The 23,329-nt window shown below is 49.3% G+C and overlaps 1 protein-coding gene across 2 annotated transcripts; it reads right to left on the bottom strand.

Moving 5' to 3' along the window:
* Positions 1-299: 299 nt before the first annotated feature.
* On the bottom strand, positions 300-16,408 carry arhgap40 (Rho GTPase activating protein 40). Of its 2 annotated transcripts, none has more exons than XM_088937508.1 (15): positions 15,528-16,408; positions 11,752-11,939; positions 11,091-11,320; positions 7,949-8,036; positions 7,488-7,636; positions 7,160-7,328; positions 6,687-6,778; positions 5,939-6,016; positions 5,095-5,254; positions 4,345-4,427; positions 3,654-3,860; positions 2,990-3,133; positions 2,533-2,681; positions 1,993-2,048; positions 300-1,556 (listed from the first exon to the last, which is right to left on the bottom strand). In XM_088937508.1, exons 1-15 carry the CDS (start codon positions 15,710-15,712, stop codon positions 1,432-1,434), a joined length of 2,103 nt encoding a protein of 700 aa, XP_088793634.1. In that variant the 5' UTR covers positions 15,713-16,408; the 3' UTR covers positions 300-1,431. The 2 variants fall into 2 exon arrangements, with proteins under 2 accessions (XP_088793634.1, XP_088793635.1); XM_088937509.1 differs by having other exon boundaries at positions 7,160-7,325.
* Positions 16,409-23,329: the final 6,921 nt, after the last annotated feature.

Below are 23,329 nucleotides of genomic sequence, written 5' to 3'. Positions count from 1 at the left end.
CCCAGGGCTCTAACCTCTCTTCCACAGTGTTGCTTCCTGCTGTACCATTGACGCCTTACTGTTTTTAACCATGATGTTTTAATGTGAACATGTTTTAAGTTTGTCCTCGTGCAAGAAGTGTCTGCAGTGGTGCAGTACTTGTGTGCCAGTACTGCGTGCGTGTACAAGACACAGCACACAATGTACATAATAGGTACGTTGAATAGACCTCTATCATACAGAGAGTCAATACTGTTCTGGCAACGTCCGCGGAGGAGTGTCTACCAGTAAACAGAAGAGAAACAATGAACAAAAGCTCTGCTAAACAAATCATTCGCTTTACTGAAAACTGCAAGAGGTTCTGTACAATGTAAAACTGAGAACAATGTGAGCCTTATTACATCCTCATTACACGTAATCCCATTTGTTTTTAGCTGTATTCAATAGCATATATAAACTGTTTTACTTATAAATAATGAACTTTGAGGTTTTTATTTAAATAGTATATTGTTATCCTTCAAAACACCACAGTAAGAACCACATTTAAAGAAGACAAAGATTGAAGTCCAGCTTCCTTTGTCCTTTTTTTGATCTTTTAAAGTAAGTCCCTTCAAACTCCGAATTCCGTTGAGTCGCTAGTGCCTGCGTGTTTTTGTTCCTCTGGCTTTAGCTGCTGTCTGCGGGGGATCGTCAAGAACTGTTCAGGAACCCCAGGCAGGGGCTGCCAGCCTGCCTACACCACAGGCACCCCCCCCGAAGAGCAGGCAGCTGGGCTTTCTGAGTCAGGTCTGAGCCCTAGCTGTGGGATAGCACACCGCACATGACCCCGGAGGTCCGCTGAATTTCCACTGTCTCCCAGTCGGCTAAACTGTCTGCTGCCTAGTGGCTTGCCAGTGGTTTTGGCTAGGCAGTGTCACACACACACGAGTAACTTCCTTCACAAAAGAGGGTGGCGGCACGTTCTGTTCCCTTGTGTTCCCACTGTCGTTTTGCAGGACTTGGGGCATGTAAATGCATCACACGAGGGGAAATCAGCTGACTGTGTTGTACACTGCCGTAAGATGGCTCGAGACCGAGATAAAAGCGCAGCGCTGGCTGCGTGCGAAGCAGGCTCTCGGCTGTGATCCGGCAACGTCTTGCTTGGAATGTCTCTGCGTTCGGACTGAGGGCTTGAGGGGTCCCAGTGCAGGGTCCATCATATTCCCGGCTGAGCCCCGCCTTCTCTCTTCGAGGCCGGCTGGCACCTGGGGCTGCGTGCGCCTGGCGTCGGTCTACGTGGAATGTTTCTCTTCTCCTGCCTGGGACCTGGGATGCTCCACTGCTTGCAGTTCAGGCAGCCTCTGTGAGAGTCCCTGCAGGAGCGGAGCGAGGGCTGCTCCCCTCTCTTCCGGATGCCTCCCTTCAACGTGTTTCAGCAGTATCCAGGACCCAAGTTATAATCCTCTCGTCCATTCACATGCCCCCCTTTAGTTCAGTGCCCTTGGAGGAGCCTCGCTTTTGCCTGATGACCCATTCTCCACTCGGGTTGGTGTTGTACAGGTCTAGGAGGTAGGCCTCTGGATCCAAACAGTGCTCACCTGTGTAGAATAAAAAGACACGGATCTTAAACGCTGGGGATTTAAAATCTTCTCTCTCTTTCCCACACTTAAGGTATTGCAGCCTTGGCATACAGTTACATGGCTGTTCTGCTTTGCCCATTTAAGTTTTTTTTTTTGGTTCATTAAATTAAAAAAAATTATTTTGCAACAGGCAAAAGATAAATGCTGCAGTTCTTGTGCAATTTGATATATGATCCTGTTTTTCATCCAGTGATCTTGCTGACTTAAGTTTTTAAGTTCTGAGGGGTCCCCCCTTAACTGATCAAAAGAGAAGAAATGTCCAGAATATTTATGCGTTCAGTATTCCTGGTTTCCAGCCTCACAAAATTCTCGGCAATCGGACTGTCTCTTATTCCAGGCACGTTACAGTTTCCCAGCTCAAAAATCGAAGTGTGGACACTCGCTGTGGACTTACCAATATTGCCACCCACTTCATAGATGGCACAATCAGGGTAGACAATGGAGCCATTTCTGGAGAGAAAAAAAAAACACACAGTGCTATTTTCTCCTTTTTCAGTGACTTTCACGTGGGCCTAAACTCCCCTCAAGCAGTAAGGTGAAGTAGGGTCATATCAAACTTGGCCAACCAGTAACCTCTGTATTCAGTCCATGTCAGCTCTTTTGTCTCAATGCTGCAGGGACTTTACTAGAGCTGCTCTAAGCGGTTCTCTGTTGCTTAATGGGCGTGAAGCCCCACCTGGGGTCAGGAGCAGGTGTGGCTGACTGCTGGGGGCAGGAGGAAAAGGGAAGCAAAGTTCTGTTGGTAATGTGAAGCCACAAGGTGCCGGAGTGACCGCCCTCACACTGGCAGGACAGCACTGACCATTAACCCTGCGGCTCCTGGTGCAAACAAGGCTTGGGTTTTCACCAGCGCCGGTCCGCTGGGGAGGTTTACTGGAGGAAGTGGAGGGCCTGTTCCTGAACGAGGGGCGGTGTCCTGCCGGGAGCCACGTACCTCTGCTGCAGGTTCCTGCCCTTGTCGGAGCTGCGCAGGTCGTGGTGGAACTGGGCCAGCAGGTCAGCCGCGCGGGAGTCAACATTCAGGGACACCTCCATGGAGCTGCTGAACGCCTCCCCCACCTGGATCTTGACCGTCCGTCTGGGCTGCAAGAGAGAGGGCACTCGGGTTCAGACGGGAGCCCAGTACCCAGAGAAGAGCAGCTTCTAACCTGAAAGCTTGGATCACCCCACCATGGTAGATGATTGGCCTGGTGGCTAACTGTTCCAAACATGCACAAGGTGCCCTTTTCGGGGAAAAACAAATCAGCTTTCCTTTATATTTTGTGCGCCTTACAAAAACTTTGCCGAAGCACGGAAAAGAAAGAAGACAGTAGGAGCTGAGACATCCAGGATGTGCTTCTTCTATGAAGAAGACCAGAGGGCTGATACGCTCCGGGTGGAACAGACCCTACCTCGGAGGAGTTCTTGTCCGGCTTGTCCCGACTGTCTGCGTGGATCTTCCTCAGCAGGCTCCTGATGCGCTTGTCGTAGAACTGGTAGCGCCTGCTGCTGTTCTCGTTCAGCTTCCTCACCTGGCTCATCAGGAAGTTGGGGATCTGAGGAGGAAAGCCAAGGGTCAGCCGAGATGTTTGCCCAGATGCTGTGCTATATATCTTTCGTCATCCTGGTTTGGATTTGATGTTAAAGGTTTTGATTGCCTGAGGGAAATTTTTAAGTAGGGGGTGAAGACGTTTATTATCAACCAATACAGTAATATATGCATTTCCTTCACTGTGCATTTGTCACTTTATGAATGAAATGTTTTTTTTTATTGTTATGGAGATAAAATCTGAAAAAGGCTGTAGTATAGACTTCTAAGCAGCTTTCCAAGAGGTCTTGCTTAGTCAGAGTCTGTGCTGTGGACTGTCCAAGGGGGAGGGGCCTGTGCTGTATAGTGCCTAGGGGGGGAGGGGCCTGTGCTGTGTACTGTCCAGAAGGGAGGGGCCTGCGCTATGTGCTGTCAGGGGGAGGAGCCTGTGCTGTGTACTGTCCGGGGGGGGGCTCTGTACTGTCCAGGGGGGAGGGGCCTGCGCTGTGTACTGTCCAGGGGGGAGGGGCCTGTGCTGTGTACTGTACCGTCCAGAGCAGGTCCTGGTAGCAGATGAGCAGCCTCATGACATCAGCCGCACGCTCAGCCTGCCCCTTTTCTTCGGCCTCTGCCAGCTTGTTGGGCACAGCCTTGTGCATGAACAGGTTGGGTGCCATGATGGTGGACACAGCCCACAGGTTCATGCGGTTTCTCCACTCGTGTGACACCACCTTGCTCAGGAACTCCAGCAGTGCCTGCAGGACGGGGCAGAGGGGCACGAGACAGGAGACCAGGTACAGCTGCAGTTACGGCTTTCGCTCTGAATTAGCACATTCACTTTAACACATGCACATTTCTGAAAATGAAAGAGACTACTGGAAGTGAGGAGTGCAGCTCTGTTCCTCCATTAGTACAGTCCTCATCCTTAACAGATCAGATTGAGATCTGGGCAAAGAGTATTAGAAAGGTCTAAAACAGATGGAAAATTTTGCACAGTTAAGATCGGAGGCAGGAGAAAAATTAGACCAGGTCCTCAATTGTGCAGGCAAGGTTTGATTTGAGCCCCTAAATAAATATGGAGCGAGAAGAATGTTCTGATTTCTCTTGAATTGAACTCTTCGTCACTCTCTCTGTCTCTTAAAGAAATTCCCGACATATCGCTCAGAGTGGAATTAAATCGTATCTCCGAGACCGTGTGCTCCAGTGCAAGCTGTGTTTCGGCACGCCTGACCCACTCACCTTCAGGGTGCTCCTGTTGGGCTCTGGCAGCAGCACGATGAGCAGATTGAGGACGTGGAGCTTCTGTTTCAGGTCCGGAATATCTGCGGATCACAGGGACGGACCGTCACAGACATGGAAGAGCCCAGCAGTCTGGACTTGACTCTCTCTCGATAACAGACACATGCGCAGTCAACAACCCCTGCAGTCAAGTCACAGACGACGTAGCCATGAGCTCCGTGAAGCTCCTACAAACGCCTCTTTCTTCGAGGTGTGATGTTACTCAGCCCCCCTACAATGGCGATAAGCATTGCATGACTCCCCCCAAAAAGGAAGGCGCTATATCTTGGTAACGAAAGCACCTCAGACTCTTCTTTCAACCGCACAGGCCAGCACAGATGGAGCACTAGCTAATGCAGTGGGCTTTACTGTTTGTGCTGTTTGTAGGGATGCCAACTTCACGGAACTATAGAAATGAACCCTTTTCCTGTCAAATAGTTATGGCGATACTCTTGGTGTGCGTGACATGAGCCCAGACCGCACCAGGTTGAGTTATAGATCTCAAAGAGCAGTGCCTTCTTGAATGGATCAAAATTATTTTTTTAACTGAGCTTCCTGTAACTTCCCCTGGTATTTCAGTAATAGAAATACCAGGACTTTTATTTTGATTTGGGTGCTTTAAATACTGTAGGGGTGTGTAAACGGAAACAACTCGGCTGAGTGCAACATTGGTTTGGCGCCAGCACGGCACCGGAGAGACGAGCCTCTTACTCTGGACAGCGATAAAGGTGTTGAGGTGCTCTGCGGTCAGCAGGGGGGCAGGCAGCTCACGGATGAACCTTTTGAGCAAGGCCGCGGCGTCGTTGGGGCTGACCTCCTCCCAGCCGAACTCCTGGGAGTAGAAGGTGCTCTCCAGCTTCTTCTGCAGGGCCTGGCCACGAGGGGGCGACAGAGAGGACTCAGAACAGAGTATCACCGGGAGGCAGTAGGGTGGGAGCTGGTAGTCAGCTGTTCAGGCACTTTTTAAGTGCAGCCCTGGCTTTTTTAAAGCCTTCTTCATCTTGAACAATCCACCAAGACTATAAACGCGGCTCTTAAATAAACTAGCAAGGCAAAACTAATTGCGATCTGTTGTCTAAAGTGCATAGTCTGTTTATGAATCCGATTATTTTAAATGACCTTCACGTCTTCAGGACTGTAAAAAAGTAAAATATTTTGGAAAAGATATAATAGCATCCTTATAAAAGCATACCTTGGTAAATCTGCCAAAGTACTTTGTTCATTTACCATACTTTTACTGTAGTTTTTCCACAGCTTGCTCAGATTTACTATGCTGTACTTCACTGGGCCATGGAAATGCCACAGTATGCTACAGTAAATGTTGCTGTATCGGGACATTCCCATGGCCCAGTGTAATAAGTCACACAGTGAAGGATATTAAAGGGTATTTTACTATGGTAAAACCACAGTAAATGTGCAGAACTAGGAATGGCGAATTACCAAGTTAAGCTCTAACGGCAGTGGTGCCGTTTTAGAAATCCACTCTGTTTTTTTCCTAAATCGGAAAAGTGAAGCCTGCCAGACAGTGCATGGTGTGTCGCGTTCCTTACCCTACCTTTATCCGGGTCTGGGACCCCGGCACTCGCAGAATTCCTTCCGAATCCAGACCCTTCCTCTCCAGGAAGGACAGCAGCTGCGAAAGTGGGGGGGGGGGGAGAGGAAGGAAGAGGATCCAGGTCAGTACCGCTGAGCTCACGGTTACTCCCGCTGAGCTCCGATCCCTCAGTGACGCGTGTGTCAGATCACGCATTTCACACCCACCCCCGTCCCCCGAACCGCCCTAAAGCAATTTTTTCCACAAGACAATTAAGTACCGTAGTGTTCAGCACAACAGGGCGTGGCAGTCCCAGACTGGAACGTTTAACAACTGAGTCACATTTTTATTTATCTGGGAAACCTGATAACCCTCCACCTACAGCAATGACATGTATTTATTTGGCTCAGGCTTTTTCTGATGAGCGGGGTTTTTCACCCCCGCATACAGCTCAGTTACTGCGCTGGAGGTACCTTTCTCAGAGGGGCCACGGCAGCGATGCACCTGGGATCTGAACCCTCAACTGTACAGGGACCAGAACAGTGTGAAAACGTGCTTTAAAAAGCCAAGGTTGGAGACCAGACCTTGTGGATTTCACTCCGACGCACTCACTCCTTGATTAATCTAATTATAAATAAGTAGCCATGCTGCTGTCAGATTGGTGCTTAAGATAAGCCGGCTGTGAGCCCTGTAACACTAAGGCTCCTGTTCCATAAGACTGGCACCAGTATGTAAGGAACCTTGCAGCGTGGACATTGAAGCGGCTCACCTCCTGGAGGATGAGGGGGATGGAGATATTCAGCTTGATCCTCTGGTCATTCTCCAGCAGCGTGGCAAGGGGTACCCCAAACAGGGAGCTCTCTGCAGGGACACACACAGCGGGTCAGCGCGTCCTGCAAGCATGCAGGCCCGTCCTCTGGGATTCCACCCCGAGGAAACGCAACCCTGCAGTAAAGATTTGTCAAGCTCTGCATCCAGTGCAATAAAGCACAGTGAATGTTTTTCTTTTAAACCACAGCAAAACTATAGGATAAAGCTACAGCAGAAGTGCACAGATACTACACTTAACTCCAGTTCATTAAGTGAACCTGGACTGGAGTCGGTCTTGGTCAGAACAAACCCAGCAGACGCGCATCTCTTGAGGACCATCATTGGAAACCTTTGCCTCAAGCCGTAAACCAGCTATAGATTCATCTCCTGTGCCAAAGAGGAGGACCCCCCCCGAAGGTCGGTGTTGCGTACCTGGAATCTTCCTCTTCCCGGTCTTGTGCCTCTTGAGGTCGAGCTCCAGCAGGTCGCAGAGCGCGGTCATGTCGATGAGGGCCAGCTGGCGCACCTTCTTCATGTCCTGGGGCGAGAGGTCCTGGATGTGGGTCACGCCGAGCCGGCAGCGTGGGCAGACGACTTTCTGCTGAGACGGAGGTGGGGAGAGGACAGGTCAGGTCAGGGCTGAGGCTGGGCCGGGCCTGGCTCCTGGCCCGTTTCCGCGCTTCAACAGAAGCCTGTGCCTGAAAAACTGCAGGCTGGATAACCAGAGGGATTTTAAGGAACGGGCGTGTGTGCCGCTTACAGGCAGAGTGCCATCGTCTTTCTTCTGCAGGTTGCTGTTCCAGGGCAGCTTGGCCTGTTTCAGCATGATGACCGCCTGCTCGCAGTAGGCGACGTCTGTGATGAAGATCTCGTCTCTCGCTGCTCTGCCCTGTGACTCCATCCTGACACCTGACCGCGCACACACACACAGACACAGGCCTTCGTCACCGGAGCCCTGGTCAGGCTTCTGCAACTACTGTTTTTGTAACTCCTCCAATATAATTTCTCTCTCAAAACTTATCAAACTCATTATTTCTTCCCCTGGTCTTTGTTAAACGCAGTGGCTTTTTCATGGCATACACAATTTCAAACGTTTTAGGCAGGCTAAGCGTAAAGCTTTTGTAAGAGAACAGAATATCGCTAGCAGTTCCCTTGGTTAAAAGAATCTACAGACTTATTTTCTGTTAACATTAAAGGAGCAGAAATACAGTCAGTTCATACCTGCCGGAGGGGCTTTGACCAGACTCTCCATGTTCTCCTCTGGAGTCAGAAGTTCTGAGAGGGATTCCTGGGTTTCCGGAAGGGATTTCTGCGGAGGAACAATGAAACAGTCAGTCCTCTTGGTTCTGAAGGGAGCTTGCGATGAGCCAGGATTTATACGGGGCTGCCAAAAGCAAAAAAGGAGTTTTGTACCTGAAATTAATGGGAAATACCACCCTGTTTCAGATTACCAAAAAAACAGTAGTGTCTGCGTCTTGCATATTTATTCAGACCCACTGAGATAAACATAGAAACACAGAATCCATCACAGCCTGTGTTGTTATATCAGAATACACAGGACAAAATAAAAGATCAACCCTAAACAGACCATCGACGACCTTTGATTCCTTCTAATACTGTTTGTTTTTTCATCTTCAGGCAAGTGGAGGAATCCAGTCTCTTTGTGAGTCTCTCTTAGAACCCTCTTAAACTCTCTGGAAAGGGGAGGGACTAGGTCTGGGAAGGTCTCACCTGTGCAGGTAACCACATCCCTTCCCAGTTCTGGGAACTAGATGGCTAATGCAAGATCGTGATTATTCATGTTAAATACCGACAGTCAGATGCTTTACACTTCAGTGACTTAATTATTTAATCCAGTGGTTCTGAAATTCATTTTGATTTGATTTGATGCCCCGACTGTAGGAAAACACAGTGATTTCCTACCAGGCGGCGTGCTTTCACACTAACGATTTGCCTCACAGGTTCAATGGGTGTTTCGTTCGCATCGTGAGCAGAAATGAAGAAAATGAAAATTACGCTGGAGGAGGTCCTGCCAGTAGACCTGCTGTCCTCATGCCTGTGACAGACAGCTCAGACACAGCTGCTGTTGTCCTCTAGAAGTGAACAGGGAGTCAGTGAAGTCCTGCATTGTGTAACTGGCTCAGAGGAAGGATTACTGCCGGATTAATTACTTTTTGAAAACGCTTTATCTTCTGCTGGGGTCTGCACCTACCAGTGGTGCTCGGAAGCCACAGCCCAGTAGCTTTATGAAGTTGCCTGGTAAATCACCACCGCCTTCAGTCGTACCTGGTACCACCCACCCGTTTTCAAAACGCTTCATTGCAATTCAGGGGTGCAGGGGAGCTGGAGCCTAACTCAGCAAGCAGCAGCCGCAAGGCAGGGTTCATCCTGGACCCTGTGTCAGTCCATCACAGGGCAGACAGACACACGCACACCAGGGCCAGTTTTCCCAGAAGCCAATTAACCTCCCAGCATGACTTTGGACCGTGGGAGGAAAACGGAGCACCCTGAGGAGAGCCATAAGAACATGGGTAGAACATGCAAACTCCACATAGACAGCTCCCCAGGACTGGAATTGAATCCAGGAACCCAGCACAGTAAGGCGGCAGTGCTAACCAGTGAACCACCCTGGTACCTGATAGAGGTAATTTAATATTTTTCAGGTAGGGCTGCCCAGCTTTACTAATCATACTTGTCCCCCCCTTTCTTTCACACTTCTTTGCCACAGGAGAGATTCTCTGTTATGGTGCCTGCTTTCAGATGTCATGGTGATCATGGGCACATAATCGTACTGCGATCAGGACTTGGAAACCTTGTGATCAAAACCAGAGATGTCGATTTTCCGCCGTGAGAACACATCGGAAAATCCGGGCACGGTGACGTCACTTTCAGAATAATCATCCTTTCTGTTTAGATCAGTGTTTTAGATCAGTGGTGTTCAGCGACGGTGATGAAGGCAGGCTGATGGGAATATTTGAGAAACACAAAAGCAATGCATCATCCAATTGTTTTGTAACTTGTGCCTAGCTACTGTCATCATTGTGTAATTTAAGATCTACCAGTTTAAAGCTTTTCCCCGTCCTTACGCATCACTGAGTTCAACCAGCAGCCAGTGATTCCAGCTAAAGCTAAAAAGAGAAGAGTTTCCCGCTACGAGGAAACTCTTGGTTGGGGTGACTCACCCCAACCAAGAGTTGGGGTGAGTCACCCCAACTCAGTGCCGTCTGACATCTGTAACCGTTGTTGCTTGTCTGGTGTTTGCTGGCTGAAGTAATTATTTCTTTGTCTTTCTTTTTAAAGCATGAAAGCGTGAACGCTTCATTTGCTGTACTGATCTGTCTGAGCTTCCCAGGGTGAAGTTATTCAGGGCCAGCCAATGTGAATTGCAGACTTTAAAAAAAAAAACATAAAGTTGATTTGAATATATATATAGTATATTTCAGTTCAGCTATTATCCCACTGTGCATGCCATCTAAAGGTTCAAACCAACGTAGGGAACAATATGTCCCTGATTTCTTCCTGAACTCATGGCAGAAGCCTTTATCCCATGCTGCTGTCTGTGCTCGTGTCTTTATAATAATAATAGTAATTGTATATACACTTATATAGCGCTTTTTTGGACACTCAAAGCGCTTTACAGGTAATGGGGACTCCCCTTCACCCCCACCAGTGTGCAGCCCCACCTGGATGATGCCACAGCGGCCATAGTGTGCCAGAACGCTCCCCACACCAGCTCTCAGTGGGGAGGAGAGCAGAGTGATGGAGCCAGTTCATAGATGGGGATTATTAGGAGGCCATGATTGGTAAGGGCCAATGGGAAATTTGGCCAGGACGCCGGGGTTACACCCCTACTCTTTTCGAGAAGCGCCCTGGAACTTTTAATGACCACAGAGAGTCAGGACCCCGGTTTTACATCTCATCTGAAGGACGGTGCCTGTTTTACAGTACAGTGTCCCCATCACTATACCGGAGCATCAGGACCCACATGGACCGCAGGGTGAGCGCTTGCTCCCACTAACACCTCTTCCAGCAGCAGCCTTAGTTTTTCCCCAGGAGGTCTCCCATCCAGGTACTGGCCAGGCTCACACCTGCTGAGCTCCAGTGGGGCTGCCAGCTGTGACTTGCAGGGTGACATGGCTGCAGGGGCCTCAGGTGTGCAGTGGGCTACAGGCTGAAAGCTGTACATGTATTTCTGTTGCTGGGACTGTGTTTCTACAGGTCCCATGAGAAGAACAGGTTAGTGTCTCATCGTTTCCCAGCAGAAGGTGAGTCCTTTAGAGTTTCCTCAAACATCCCGGTCCCTCATCCCCGGCTTCTCCCCCCTCCTCGGGCTGTCTCCCCTGAGACGGGGGCGTGGCCTCACCTGAGAGATGGGCATGGCGAACACGTCCCTGACGTCGCGCGGGGGCTGCTTGCTCCTCTTGCGCAGCGAGCAGGTGTAGGTGTCGAGGCGGCGCTGCACGGCGGCGGCCTGCGTGCGGGTCAGGGTGGACAGCAGCACTGCCTGGTCCACGCCCTCGGTGTCCGCGCTGTCCGCGCTGATCAGGGTGGACAGCCCCGCATCCTGCAGCCACTCCTTCTCCTGCTCCCCCTCTGCGGCACACGGACACACCCTGCTAGTCCCACAGGCCGTTCAACAGTTTTAGCAAGGCAAACGGGTTTTTAGTCCTTTTTTTTTATTGATTTCTTGACCATTTTCCCCTAAATCGTCTCTGAGATCTCCGTGCCGGCAAAGAGAAATCACACCTGGGATCACAATAAATCAAGCAGGCCCTCATTTAACACCAGACGAGTCTGCTGAAGAAAACACTCCCTTTTTCTGCAGCAGCAGTTTTGCATTTCAGGACAGTGACACATGGTGGAATTTGAGTCTCATAACTTCCGTGTCACACAGTATCTCCTCACACACGTACTAGACAGTCAGCCCAGTCCACTCCACAATACTGCCCCCCGTGTTGCGTTTTGAAATACCGTGCATCCCTGCACTCCCCCCCTCCCCCCCCCACCGCAGCACGGGACCGTACCCTCGGTCTGCCGGGAGTCACGTGTGGCGCTGTCCTGCTCGGTGTCCTCCCGGATATTCTCCACCTCTGTCCAGAAGTCGCTGAGGGACAGCTTGTCGGGGCGCCCCTGCGGCTGCGTGCGGTCTGCGGCGGCCTGGTCCCGAGGGCTGGCCCAGGGCTCTTGGCTCATCTCGGAGCGGCTGGGATCCCTGAGGGAGTGGGAGGGAGCGGGACAGGCCCGGAGAAGGAATGAGAAGTGGCTGGGGCACCACTCTTGCACTTCATGGGATCTTCAAGGGCAACGGGGCGCTTTGCGTATTGTCAAGGCCCACATTTGACCCAGGGGCAGAAGGTCACCTAACACTTTTCCCCGAGGCAAGTTGTGATTTTCTTACGCAAGCAATAATCCCTCAGGGAGCATCTGGAGGCGCTGAATAAACGCACAGGATAAACTCATAGAGCGGCCGCAGAGCCTGTCTCACTCTTGTCTCCTGCTGTTTTCACGCTTCAGGCAGTGTCTTACAGGAATCTCTCAAGCAGCAGCTGAGTGAGGCCTCTGGGCTGAATAGGTAAGAGCTAATAATAGGTAAGGTAAGACATTGGAAAGGGCGCTTGTGTTGAACCTGTTCCGTAAAAGCAACCTGTCAAAACATGTAAACATGTCCCCCCCCAGTTCCTGATGAAGCCAGAAACTGCGTCACACACAAACGCCGACACATCCCACAGCGAGATCTATAAATAGACCAGGAGTGGGACGGACAGGTGGATGGTTGGTGGGCGGAGGTTTTCGGACAATGATTTTCGTCCCGTCACAAGAGCAAAGAGATTCTTGTCTATTTACGACGTCTTTCATGGTCTGGAAGTGAGGCGGAAAAAAGAGAGAGGGAGGGACAGGGACACAGAGAGGAATGTGGGCAAGAGGGATTTCGGACTTTTCGCTGGATCAGTAAAACATTAACACAGAGTCTGAGTTTGAATGTACAGCCCGAGAGAGAGGAAAAAGAGTAGGTACTATTACACTTGAAGGTCTCGAAAAAGGGTATGCTCTTTTGTGTTACAATTCAGCAGTACGCAGCTGCTAGGGAGACTAGTGAGACGATAGAAAAATCACAGTGCTATCTGCCATACCCCGGTCTTGACTTCTAGACATCCTGATGCGAAACTCTTAATGACACAATGGCTGTGGGTTTGGAATTGGACCCCCCATGTTGCAGTACTAGCGTGCCAGAACAGCAAAAATAGAAATTTGTTTCTGCAAAAAAATAGTTTTACTACTTTAAAGCCATCCTCACCCCCACAACATACAGAATGTGACTGAAGACCTGTTCATGTTGGATAAAACTGAATATACTGCGCATGTAACTAACATTAGAACAGCTCAGTCAGAGATGCGCTCCATCTCCAGCAAAGTTTTCAACATTATCTCGGAGAAAATCTACAGTTTTTGCAACAGTTTGCCGCAGAAGCACTTAACAGATTTATACAGCAGTTGGCAATGTTGCACAGCAGAAGGTGGCCCATGTGAGCAGGGAGGAGAGGAACACAAAACCTCCCAGTGAAAGAAAAGTTTCTGGTGGTTCCAGGCCTCCAGGAAATGGATATTAGGTAATGAACAATCTCTCAGAGAGACTTGTTTTCCTGTTTTGTGTGCTTTTTGCTCCATTTCCTTTTATTTTTTCTCCCTCATTTTTTCCCAACGTTATATAGCATTTACTTTGTACATTGTGTTAGATATTGTGTCACTATTGACACAGTGCAAAGCCACTATAGGTCAAGAACTGTTAGCGTGGCTTCGAATTGGAAAATTGTTTAAAAAAAATTCCAGGAAATACCCAGGATGACCAGCAGAGGTCACTTCTGTTGTTTTTAACTGGTTTGGTGTAAAATCTGTCAGTCGCCTCTGGGCCACTACAGGGAGGCAAGAAATCCTCAATACCCAGGTAGCTCCAGTTTTCAGTCAGAATCGTCTTGTTAATGAAATGCATCATAGAAAACTGTAAACTGTAACATGACACTATACCAAGAGGATTCAAAAACTCAACGCATGAATATCGGATACAAAAGCGTTAGTTGTGTCTTTCCTTTCAATTACATCTTTCTCAAATCCTACAAAAATAAATAATTAACTGAATCCCTATAGAGGTCCTTTCTCATCTCATCCCCAAAATCAAATGTAAACGTGCTTCAGTTTCCAGTCAGCTAGCTAATGGTCTCCGAGTTGCGTTTTTGCTCTGTCTGGTCTGTGTAATACTTTGTGAGCCAAGATTAACTCTCCCTTGCTCTCTCTGTCTGTGCAACGCTAAAACAGAAGTCCTAGGGCAGTCCTAGGACACACACCAAACAGATGTGGGTGCATGTGTTTATATCTTTCTAATAGCTACTGGCTCTGTCTAGAGCATACAGTATAAAATAGTAAAAAGCCGTAGTTTTACTATTCTGTGCTGTATGTTTCAAGGCTAATCGCTAGAGAATTATTTTTCCACTGACTGAGTGAAAAGTATTCTGCACAGGCTTTTGCAATGAAGTTGAACTGTGAGAGGTTACAGGCCGTGTGCAGTAACCGCTAGTGGTGTGTCGTGTGTGTCGAGCTGGCAGGATATGAAGAAGAAGTAAAGGAATGCGGCTACACAGCATTCCCCACACCCGCACAGCAGCACTCTGATCTCTCTTTCTCCCCTTCCATCCTCTTTCTGACACAGTCGACTGCTGCGGCAGTCAGATAACATCACCAGCAGGGCTGGAGGAGATGCAGTCCATCTACACAAAGCAGTCTAGCCAGTGGTGACCCAACGGGAGCCTCCCGTTCTATTCACAAATTCTGCAGGATGCCACCAGGTCAGACAGCCCTCAGTCCCACTAAGGCATTCCAGACCACAAGTAAGAACCCCTGGGTCAGAAGCTAATCCTGGAAAGTGTCGGGGTCAGATTCGGGCTGGGGCACATCTGGATTATGGAAAAAAAAAAACTGGAGGTTGAAACAGAGAGCCCGCAGGTTCTGGAACAAAACCCAGGAGTAAAAACTCAACGGCTCAACAGCTCTCGTTTTGACAACGAGCCCTGCTCATGGGAGGCCACTGAGAGCTTGCATCTAGTTTTCAACACTATGCTAGACACAGGGGGACCCAAGAATCAGTTTCCCAGTCCTGGCCCTGTTTCTGCTGGTTTTAAATCCTGCTGGACATTCAGTTATTTAACTGAGCCCTTAACTGCACTAAGAATCTGATTACTTTTATCATTTCAGCTGTTCCCCACTCCTTAAAAACTCCTTTTCAGGTTACTTCAGTTCTATAGCTGAATGTCATAGCTATACATTCAAGTTGGCAAATTAGTATTTACTGTAAATAAGTTGTTCACTCAAATAATCAAAAGCTGACAACAAAGACCATGAGCCAGGTGAGGTGCTGGTCTAAGGGTTTTGTCTTATCTCTCAGTTCCTTAACTGTAGCCTTAATCAAATTAATGATTCAATTAATTAGATTATTAATTATTAATCTTCGTTGTTTTCGGCTCTTAAAATTTGTTTTTCAGAGAACATATTAGAGGTACCTTTAAATATTCCATTGTTTTAAAAACTGTAAAAAAAAACAATTAAAAAGCACTAGTGAAGCAGCATGTCATTCGTTTAAGTAAACATTCAATTAATTATTGAAAGCGCAGCTGGAGACCAGTGAATACAGGAGCCCTCTGGGACTGAGGGTGAAACACAAATACCTTGTGTGTTCTTCACACCCAGCCGAGGTTAAAGACAGCATATAAACCCCCAGTGATGCCAGACAGGTGAGGCGCACAGCAGGTACCTGAGGTTTAACTGGTTGGAGGACCTCAGGCGCAGGTTGGACAGCAGAAGGCTTGGCTGCACATTCGATCTCGTGATGACCGCCTGCCTGAACAGCCGGCTGGGAGGCGGCTTGGCCATGAGCTCCTCTCTGCCACCCATGGCATTTGTCTCCGAGGGAGGAAACCGTGAATGCGCACGAGCCATAGAAAGGGTCCTCCTGGATCATAGCGGCAGGCAGATCCTCGCAGCCCTGGCTCCTACCTCAGGCGCGGTGTAGAGAATCACTGACACCACACGTAGCACTCTTGTTGCTCACTGCCTCTCCTGTCACATCCCATCCAGAGGCATGCCCACGTGACGTAACCTCTGAGAGCCAGGCCAGATCAATGACGACAAAATCCCACTGCTTACACCACGGCCCTCTCGCAAATACGGTTCACACAAAAAGGCTGAACCTCCACATGTAGCCCCCCAGAAAGAACACAGGCGGTATATTCTAACAAGTCAAACTAGAGATTAGATGTCCACGGATATAAGTTTTACACTACAACACAGTATTCTTCCTGCATTTTAGTGCTTAAAAAAGTTCCGTCAACATGATTTTTTGGTAAACGGTAAAAAAAAATCCCAACATTATCACAAGCACCACACTTTTGGCTGAAAATTCCTCGCCAGTGTGATGGCAGCAGCTTTCATGAGATTTTCCATTTCCTCTCTGCGTTTGCAGGGTAGGGTTACGTCTGACTCCGTGTGTTTTGGGTCCAGATCCAGGCTATTTTTCTGTAAAGCGTCAGTGTCTCTTATAAACAACCAGCACGGCTCGGTCAGATGCAAAGGGTAATTCATCAGGACTGAAACACACATCTACAACATCCTCCTGCTTCAGCTGTGAGTTGGCTTGTTTTCCGTGAGCGGTTGTGGAGTCTATAAAGGCTGCAGCCAGGGAGGGAAGTTCTGCAGGCTAAACTGGCTTTTCTTCATTCCCCGAAAAACAGAGTTTCACGCTGAGCACTAGGCATTCCTCTCATGCCTCCCAACAAAACAAGTTGTTCTTCCAGCTCTCCTCCGAGCACAACCGTGCTCTCGTGCTCCACGAGCAAGGAAAACAGAGGGCTATGTCCGAGTGGCAGGGCAGAGGAGACTCGGCCGTTATGCAGCATGATCGAGACAAGCCAGAAATACTTTGTGCGTCCTTACAGTATTCAACACCATTTCAACATGAACATGCCCTCCGGAGAGGGTCCAAAGACCCCCTCTTGAGCTGCATCACAGGACTAACAGGTGGAGGCGATGCAGCGATCATGCCAGATTGCCAGGTCCTCATAGATCAGGATCGATTTAAAGGAAGAACCTGTGGTTTCTAAAACCTCCTGTTTTTATTGGAAACTCTATCACCCTCGTGCTCACACAGATAGGTCTTAGTCATTCATCACTTCTAGTATTTTCTGACCTCTGACTGGAAGCACTGGTCTATCTACAGAGCAGCTCTAACCACCTCTGCCTGTGGCGCAGTACCTGTCTCTTTAACGAGGAAACACACAGAAATAGCAGCCACCCGCGCTGTTTCCTTCAGTGTTTAAAATAGCAGAAGGAATGTGAGTCTTAATACACAAGAACAGCTGCAGGGCTTCCTTGTTTGTTGGTGTTAAAAGTCCCTCCGGGAGAAGATAAACACTTGCTTTTGAGATACTTTTCAAAACTGTATCAAAATGAAGAAGAAAGCACAACTAAAAAAAACCATATTGTGTCTTTTCTTCTTCTTCGCAGAGCTGAGGTGTGACTGTGCTTGCGCAATTCAGAAGGAATGCATTCTTTCCTCCTGACTGCCTGTCGCCGAGCTGGACTTTCCACATGTCCGAGATGTGAGGTACCTCAATGAAAGCACGCCGTAAAAAGAGGGTAATCATGGCGTAAACTCGGCACACTGCCACCATCTGGTCACTCACGTACACTGCATGTATGAGAGCAGCATGCAACGATCGCCAACAGGCTGGGGCCCATCAAACATGGGACTTCTCAACTCAACTCAGCACAGCATATGGGCGTAACCAGCACATCGCCGATTCAGCTAGATCCGTCCACCCATTTTCCAATCGGTTCTTCCGAATCAGGGTCGCGGGGGAGCCAGAGCCTATCCCAGCAGGCAACGAGCAGTAGGCAGGTCAGGGTACACCCTGGACAGGATGCCAGTCTATCGCAGGGCACAGAAGGCCCCACAGCCGAAACCTTGAGTTTCTTTTCTTCTCTTTTCAGCATGAAATAAACCTTTACTTGTTCCTTTGCCGCCTATGCATGCTGACGCAGCTACCGACTTGAACTCAATTAACACTGGTTTAATTTAGAATTATAAATAAATAATTGGCTATTATTCAATGAGTAAACGTAAATGAGGAGCTCCATATATTTGACCACCTCATTGTGTACTGAGGGGTCCACAGGTTAGAATAACAAACCGCTATGCAGTACAATGTCTGGGTTTCACACATCAAGCGTCAAGCCTGGCATCCCAGAATCCCCTGCAAATGAAAACTCGACAGGCCACTGATCAGGCCAAGCCAGCTGATAACTGTGCCCGCAGAACCCAATTAAAGGGTTCGAGTCTTTGAACAGAGATACGGAGCATTATTCTGAAAACAAGGGCTTGTAGGGAGTCAGCTGCCTAACGAATGCGAATACTTCAAAAAGTTCCACCACTCAGTCATCCTTGGGTGGAAACAGAAACATAGCGTCTTTTAGAGACCATTGTTAGTGAAGAATTCAGGAGTGATGCAAGTCTCTCCCCCTCCGTGACCTCAGTGTTTCTCGGGAATTTCCTTCCTATTGAAACTTCAGCCAGCACGGCTCACTTTTTTGCCTTTCTCTAAAATGAATTGCTCTTATATTTAATAACAGCTCCTAATCCATGTATTCAGAAATGCCGTAATACTATTATCATAAGCACACCATCCACCATGGAATTCCTATGGAGTAAACACAGGCCACAAAATTACTCCACTGTGTACAATTTTACGTAAAGCTCCTTAAGCCGCGTAGTCTGCAATAGCAAAGCAATCTAGGATTTCCAGAGCTCTTTTTTTCAAAGGGCCTACAACTCATTTCTAATGCCAGCAGAAGTTATGGTTCTGCGTTTCGGGAAACTAAACAACATTCCCGACAAAAAAAAAAGAAATTATACTGTACATGTCCAGCATTCTGGCACTCCAGGCAATCATGTCCACAGAAACTTTGCCTTTGTACAGAACAGAACAGAACAGAACAGAACAAAACAGCACAGCATGGTGTCTGAACTAAACAGGGCTGCAGATCTTAATGGAAACTGTCCGGTCTCTTTTTCGGCAACCGAAGAGCCCTACTTACCAGCTGCACTCCTGCAAGCGCACAGGCACCGCTTGACCACGAGCACTGGAAAAACGCACCCACCCCCTTCTCGGGAGAGAAAGCATGTAGCTCTCGGGCCGCGCGCCTACCTGGTCTCGGAGCGCCCGCAGGCTTTGCGGGACGCCCGTACCCGTGCTCCCGACACGCTCTTGCCCCACGGCATCCTCGGCGTCGAGCGCCACGCAGGAAACAGCAGCTGCCCGCTCCCGGCAAGCTGTTTTCCCTGTAATCCTCTCAGCTCATAAACACATCAGAGCAAGGACGGTCCCCCTGGCGCGTCACTGAGCCGCATCCTGAGGCAGGAAGGAGCTGGCCGGGAGCCGCGCGTTTGCCCCGACCCCACTTCCCCCGGGACAGCGGCACAACAACAGCAGCACCAGGGCCCCGCCGCGTTAGGACGAGCAGCCTTGAAACAATGCGCTGGCTGCAAAGCCGCTCGGGGCAGCCGGCTGAGACGCATCCTGTACTCAGCAGTCTGGCCTTGTGCTTTGTCCTGGGCCCCGGCGCAAATGCCCCGGGATTTATACCATGGGCCGGGCATGGAATACTCTCTCTCCCTCTCGTGCCCAGCTGCACTGACGGTTCGGCGAGCGGTGGCGTCACCAACGCGGGGGTTTCCCCACTGCCGGGTATGGCGCCACAACGCTCAAACCCAAGAGCACTTTCGGGGGGATGCCCGTTTTAGTGGCTCACCGGCACGCCTCTACCAGCAAGCGCAGGCAGATCCACGACCGTCCGCCGACACCAGGGCGTGACCGCCAGGGCGCCCACCCCACCCCGGTGCTTTAAGACGTCAGTCCCACACGCGCAGGGAACCAGACAGCCAGGTGGGCCAGGAAAGCGCGTTCCTGCTGCTGTTCTTCTCGAGGTGCTGAAATGTTTATGGCCGGCTATGTTACGGCATCATCCAAATCACTGCACGCTCAAGCGCTTCTCCTTTGCTTGCACTTGCCCACCAATGCAAAACCTCGGGCCTTTCCGACAGGCGTCTGCAGACGCGGGCCACTTTTACACCGGACGGCTTAAATAAGTTTCCCGTTTGCGACGCAGAGACGCAGACCGTTGATATAAAACATCTGTAACGCGCTTGCAATGCAGCTGGTAAACGACACGCAGTCTTCCACGGCTGAAACGTTGCATTTTCTTTCTTCCTTTTTCAGCAGGGAATGAACCTATTACTTGTTCCTTTGCGGCCTACGCCTGCTGATGCAGCTCCCCACCTGAGCTAAGATAAGCAAGGCTGCCAGGGCCGGCCAGTTCTGGGACAGGAGGTTTCTTTGACAAATCAAGCGGCTGCTGTAAGTGGTGTCCGTGTTCCAGTAGGTGGCGCTATGCCCACCGGACCAGAATTTCTAAAGCAGAGCCCCAGTTTTTAAGATCCCAAAAGTAGGGGTTGCAAGAGTAGGGGGTTTGCGGATGAACTCCACCCTGAGCTTGTACAAACCGGCCTTCCTGGAGTTCCCTGTTATTGATCCAACTCGTGAATCACTTCCCTCCTCCTCCTCCTGACCTGCTGTGCGGTGGGAATGCGGACACAGGACCCCCACTGTGCAACACTGTGCAGGACGCAAGCTGCTGCACTCGTGCTGAATGCAGTAAAGCACTTGGGGTTAAAAAGCACTCCACATAAGTCACTTGATTGGTAATGGTAATAAAATGAAATATCTACATAAACTGGCACACTGTTTACATTAGCAATGGTAATAAAGTTCAATGGCTATATAAACTGGCATGCTGCATCAGTATAAGTAATAACTCTTTTTAAAGTAATAATAACTGTTTCTGGAAAGAGCACTGCACATAAAAACCCAGGGATGTAAAAATGTATACTAAAGCAATTAATTTGTTCACGTTCACTGACAGGGCTCTAGGGCTATATGACAATAGTTAGCAGGATTTAATGCAGGAAGATCTATGGAGAGGGCAGAATGGTGGTGCAGTTATTATCATCACAGCCCTGGGGCCCTGCATGGAGGTGGGGTGGGGGTCTGTCTGCACGGAGTTTGCATGTTCTCCCTGCGTTCGCATGGGTTTCCTCCCACAGCTCATAAAAAATACTGGTAGGATAACTGATTACTATGAAAGTCATTTACATGCCCTTGTGTGAGTGTGTGCGTGTCTGTGTGTCTGCCCAGCAATGGACGGGTGTCCTGTCCAGGGCGTGTGTGTCTGTGTGTCCTGTGATGGACTGGTGTCCTGTCCAGTGTGTGTGTCTGTGTGTCTGCCCAGCGATGGACGGGTGTCCTGTCTTGTGCCTGTTGCTTACTTGGATAGAGTCCGGCTGCCCTGCGACCCTGAATTGGATAAAATGGTTAGAAAATGGATGGGTGGTTAATTTGCTGTTAATAAAGTGACAAAGCGTAAATTCAGCTTTTTTAATTCTGAAAGATATACAATACTAAAATCACGATGGGCATTGCAGATCAGCTCTTCACTTTCTCTGATTCTTGTCAGGAACAATCAATGGCTGAAAAGTATTTTGAGTTTATCCTGCAATCGTTAATCTTCAATGTTCATCTTGGCAAAAGTGCATTGTTTACGGCAACTTCCATGCTAATTTATTTGGGAAATTTTTGTGCTGTTCAAAAGTGTCCCATTGAACATGGAATCAGGTGGTCACCACAGTTACAATCCACTGATGAATCACGTGGAGCCAGTGGGGAACACTAACAAGTAAGTAATAGTGCCTTTACACACTAATACGATAAAGTCCAACACAGACCAATTAGCTGGGAAAAGACAGGTCATGAGGAGTCCAGGGCACGTTCTCCGCAGAGCGTGCAGTATGCTGTAATCTCTCCCAGTTGCCTCAGGATCGAGTCCTGTCAATCCGATCACTCTCGGTGCTCTCGGAGCAAAAGAGTTGTGCAGTTAAGAACGTGGATTAAAGCTCAGGCGAATGGCAGGTTGGCCAAGCTAAAACGACAGAGCCCTAAGGTCCACCTGCCTCACCCAAACATCTCCCTGGCTCCTCCGAGATTTAGCAGAACAAAGCAGGGCTTTCACCACCTCCTGCCTCATCTCTGCCCTCCTCACCCTCGCTCAACAGTCAGGTTTAGCGCCTTGAGACCGAGGAAAGGGCGAAGCGCAGTCATGTTGCCACGAGCAAAGAAGGCACATGACAGCCGTTCCCCCGGGAGGCACGGCGTGCTTCTCACAGATCCGCGGATCCTGGGCTTCTCCCTTCTTGCCCTTCTTTCCCACCCTCTCCCTCTTTTTCCCAGTCCCTCCTTTGATCCTCAAGTGCGTAACGATTACCGTCCTCCGACCCAGACTTTCTAGCACAAATAGCTCACAATTTTTCCAAAGAAACGGGGACAACAGATACCCCACGCAAACACGCACCCCAGTGCTCGAGGGATGTAACAGGCTGGAGGAAATCGCATGACGCAAACGGTCCCTTCTTTAATACCGTTCATAAGCCCCGCAGCTGCCCCCAGTGAAGCCGGCCACCTGCCCCACCCGATCCTCTCCCCCTGAGCGGGGGGCTCAGAGCTGGTAAACCCTTTGCTGACCATATGGGGGCACCGGATTAGTCCGAGGAGGCGGATCTGCCTCCCCGCTGTTGCCGCCTGCAAAGTCGCCGTGCCGCGAATCCTGGAGGACGGGGATTCCGCAGGGATGCCTTCCCTCTCCGGCTCGGCGGAACCAACGTGCTTCTTCCCGCAGCGAGGACGGGGAGGTGCAGGGATATTAGCCGACACGGCATCGAGACGTCCACTTGTTTGTTTGTTTTTCAGAACAAGTGAGGAGATCAAAGCCACCTTTGACAGGTGATCAACTGCAGATGGCGACGCGTGTTTGCAAAGTAGCATCTATTTCAGCGCAGACCACGATAAAAACCGGCTTGCAATAAGGATTCCGTGTTAGTTACTAAAACACTGCCCAGCCCCGACAGTACCACCCTGATGCATTTGACCTTGTGACTGAACCCAGTGTCATCAGCGCAGGGTGGTGTCCATGACGAGGCTCCAGTGCCTGTCATGTGTTTATGACTGACATGCTGATGGTCTACATGTGCTTGTCGAACCGCATGTCTCAACACTGCAAAAACTAGACATAATATGTGTATATAAATGCAACAGATTGCTTTTGTGCACTGTGGTCTTGGAAGTTATCAGATGAAATCAAGCAGTTCTGAATCAAATGTCACCTACAATAAGAAACAGGAGACAGCATTTCTCGTGGTCAAGAAATGGAGGATTTAAATCCCCTTATTTTAAACCGTTTGCTGAATCCAAATAACCTCATAGCCATCAATCATCATATCAGGGATCAGCAGATTACTGAAATCGGCGTGCACTGGAGGTGAATGTTAGAAAAGTTAGCTTTGCAATTAATGCATTATGGGAAGGTCTGGCCTCCTGTTCAGTGATGTCTGCTGGATTTCAAGTGCTCAAGGGCCGACCAATGATCACCGCATGGCCCTGATTTCTGCCTATT

The sequence above is a fragment of the Atractosteus spatula genome, chromosome 19 (assembly GCF_055471065.1).
Source record: "Atractosteus spatula isolate fAtrSpa1 chromosome 19, fAtrSpa1.hap1, whole genome shotgun sequence".
Taxonomy (NCBI): Eukaryota; Metazoa; Chordata; class Actinopteri; order Semionotiformes; family Lepisosteidae; genus Atractosteus; species Atractosteus spatula.
This window is presented reverse-complemented; position numbering and strand designations above follow the sequence as displayed.

Excerpts from the sequence above, each read along its gene's own strand:
- arhgap40 (XM_088937508.1), bottom strand. The coding sequence starts at position 15,712 with ATGGCTCGTGCGCATTCACGGTTTCCTCCCTCGGAGACAAATGCCATG. Across the intron at positions 2,682-2,989 it reads CGGACAAGAACTCCTCCGAG|CCCAGACGGACGGTCAAGAT; the intron begins GTAGGGTCTGTT and ends TCTCTCTTGCAG. Across the intron at positions 1,557-1,992 it reads TGAAGTGGGTGGCAATATTG|GTGAGCACTGTTTGGATCCA; the intron begins GTAAGTCCACAG and ends TATTCTACACAG.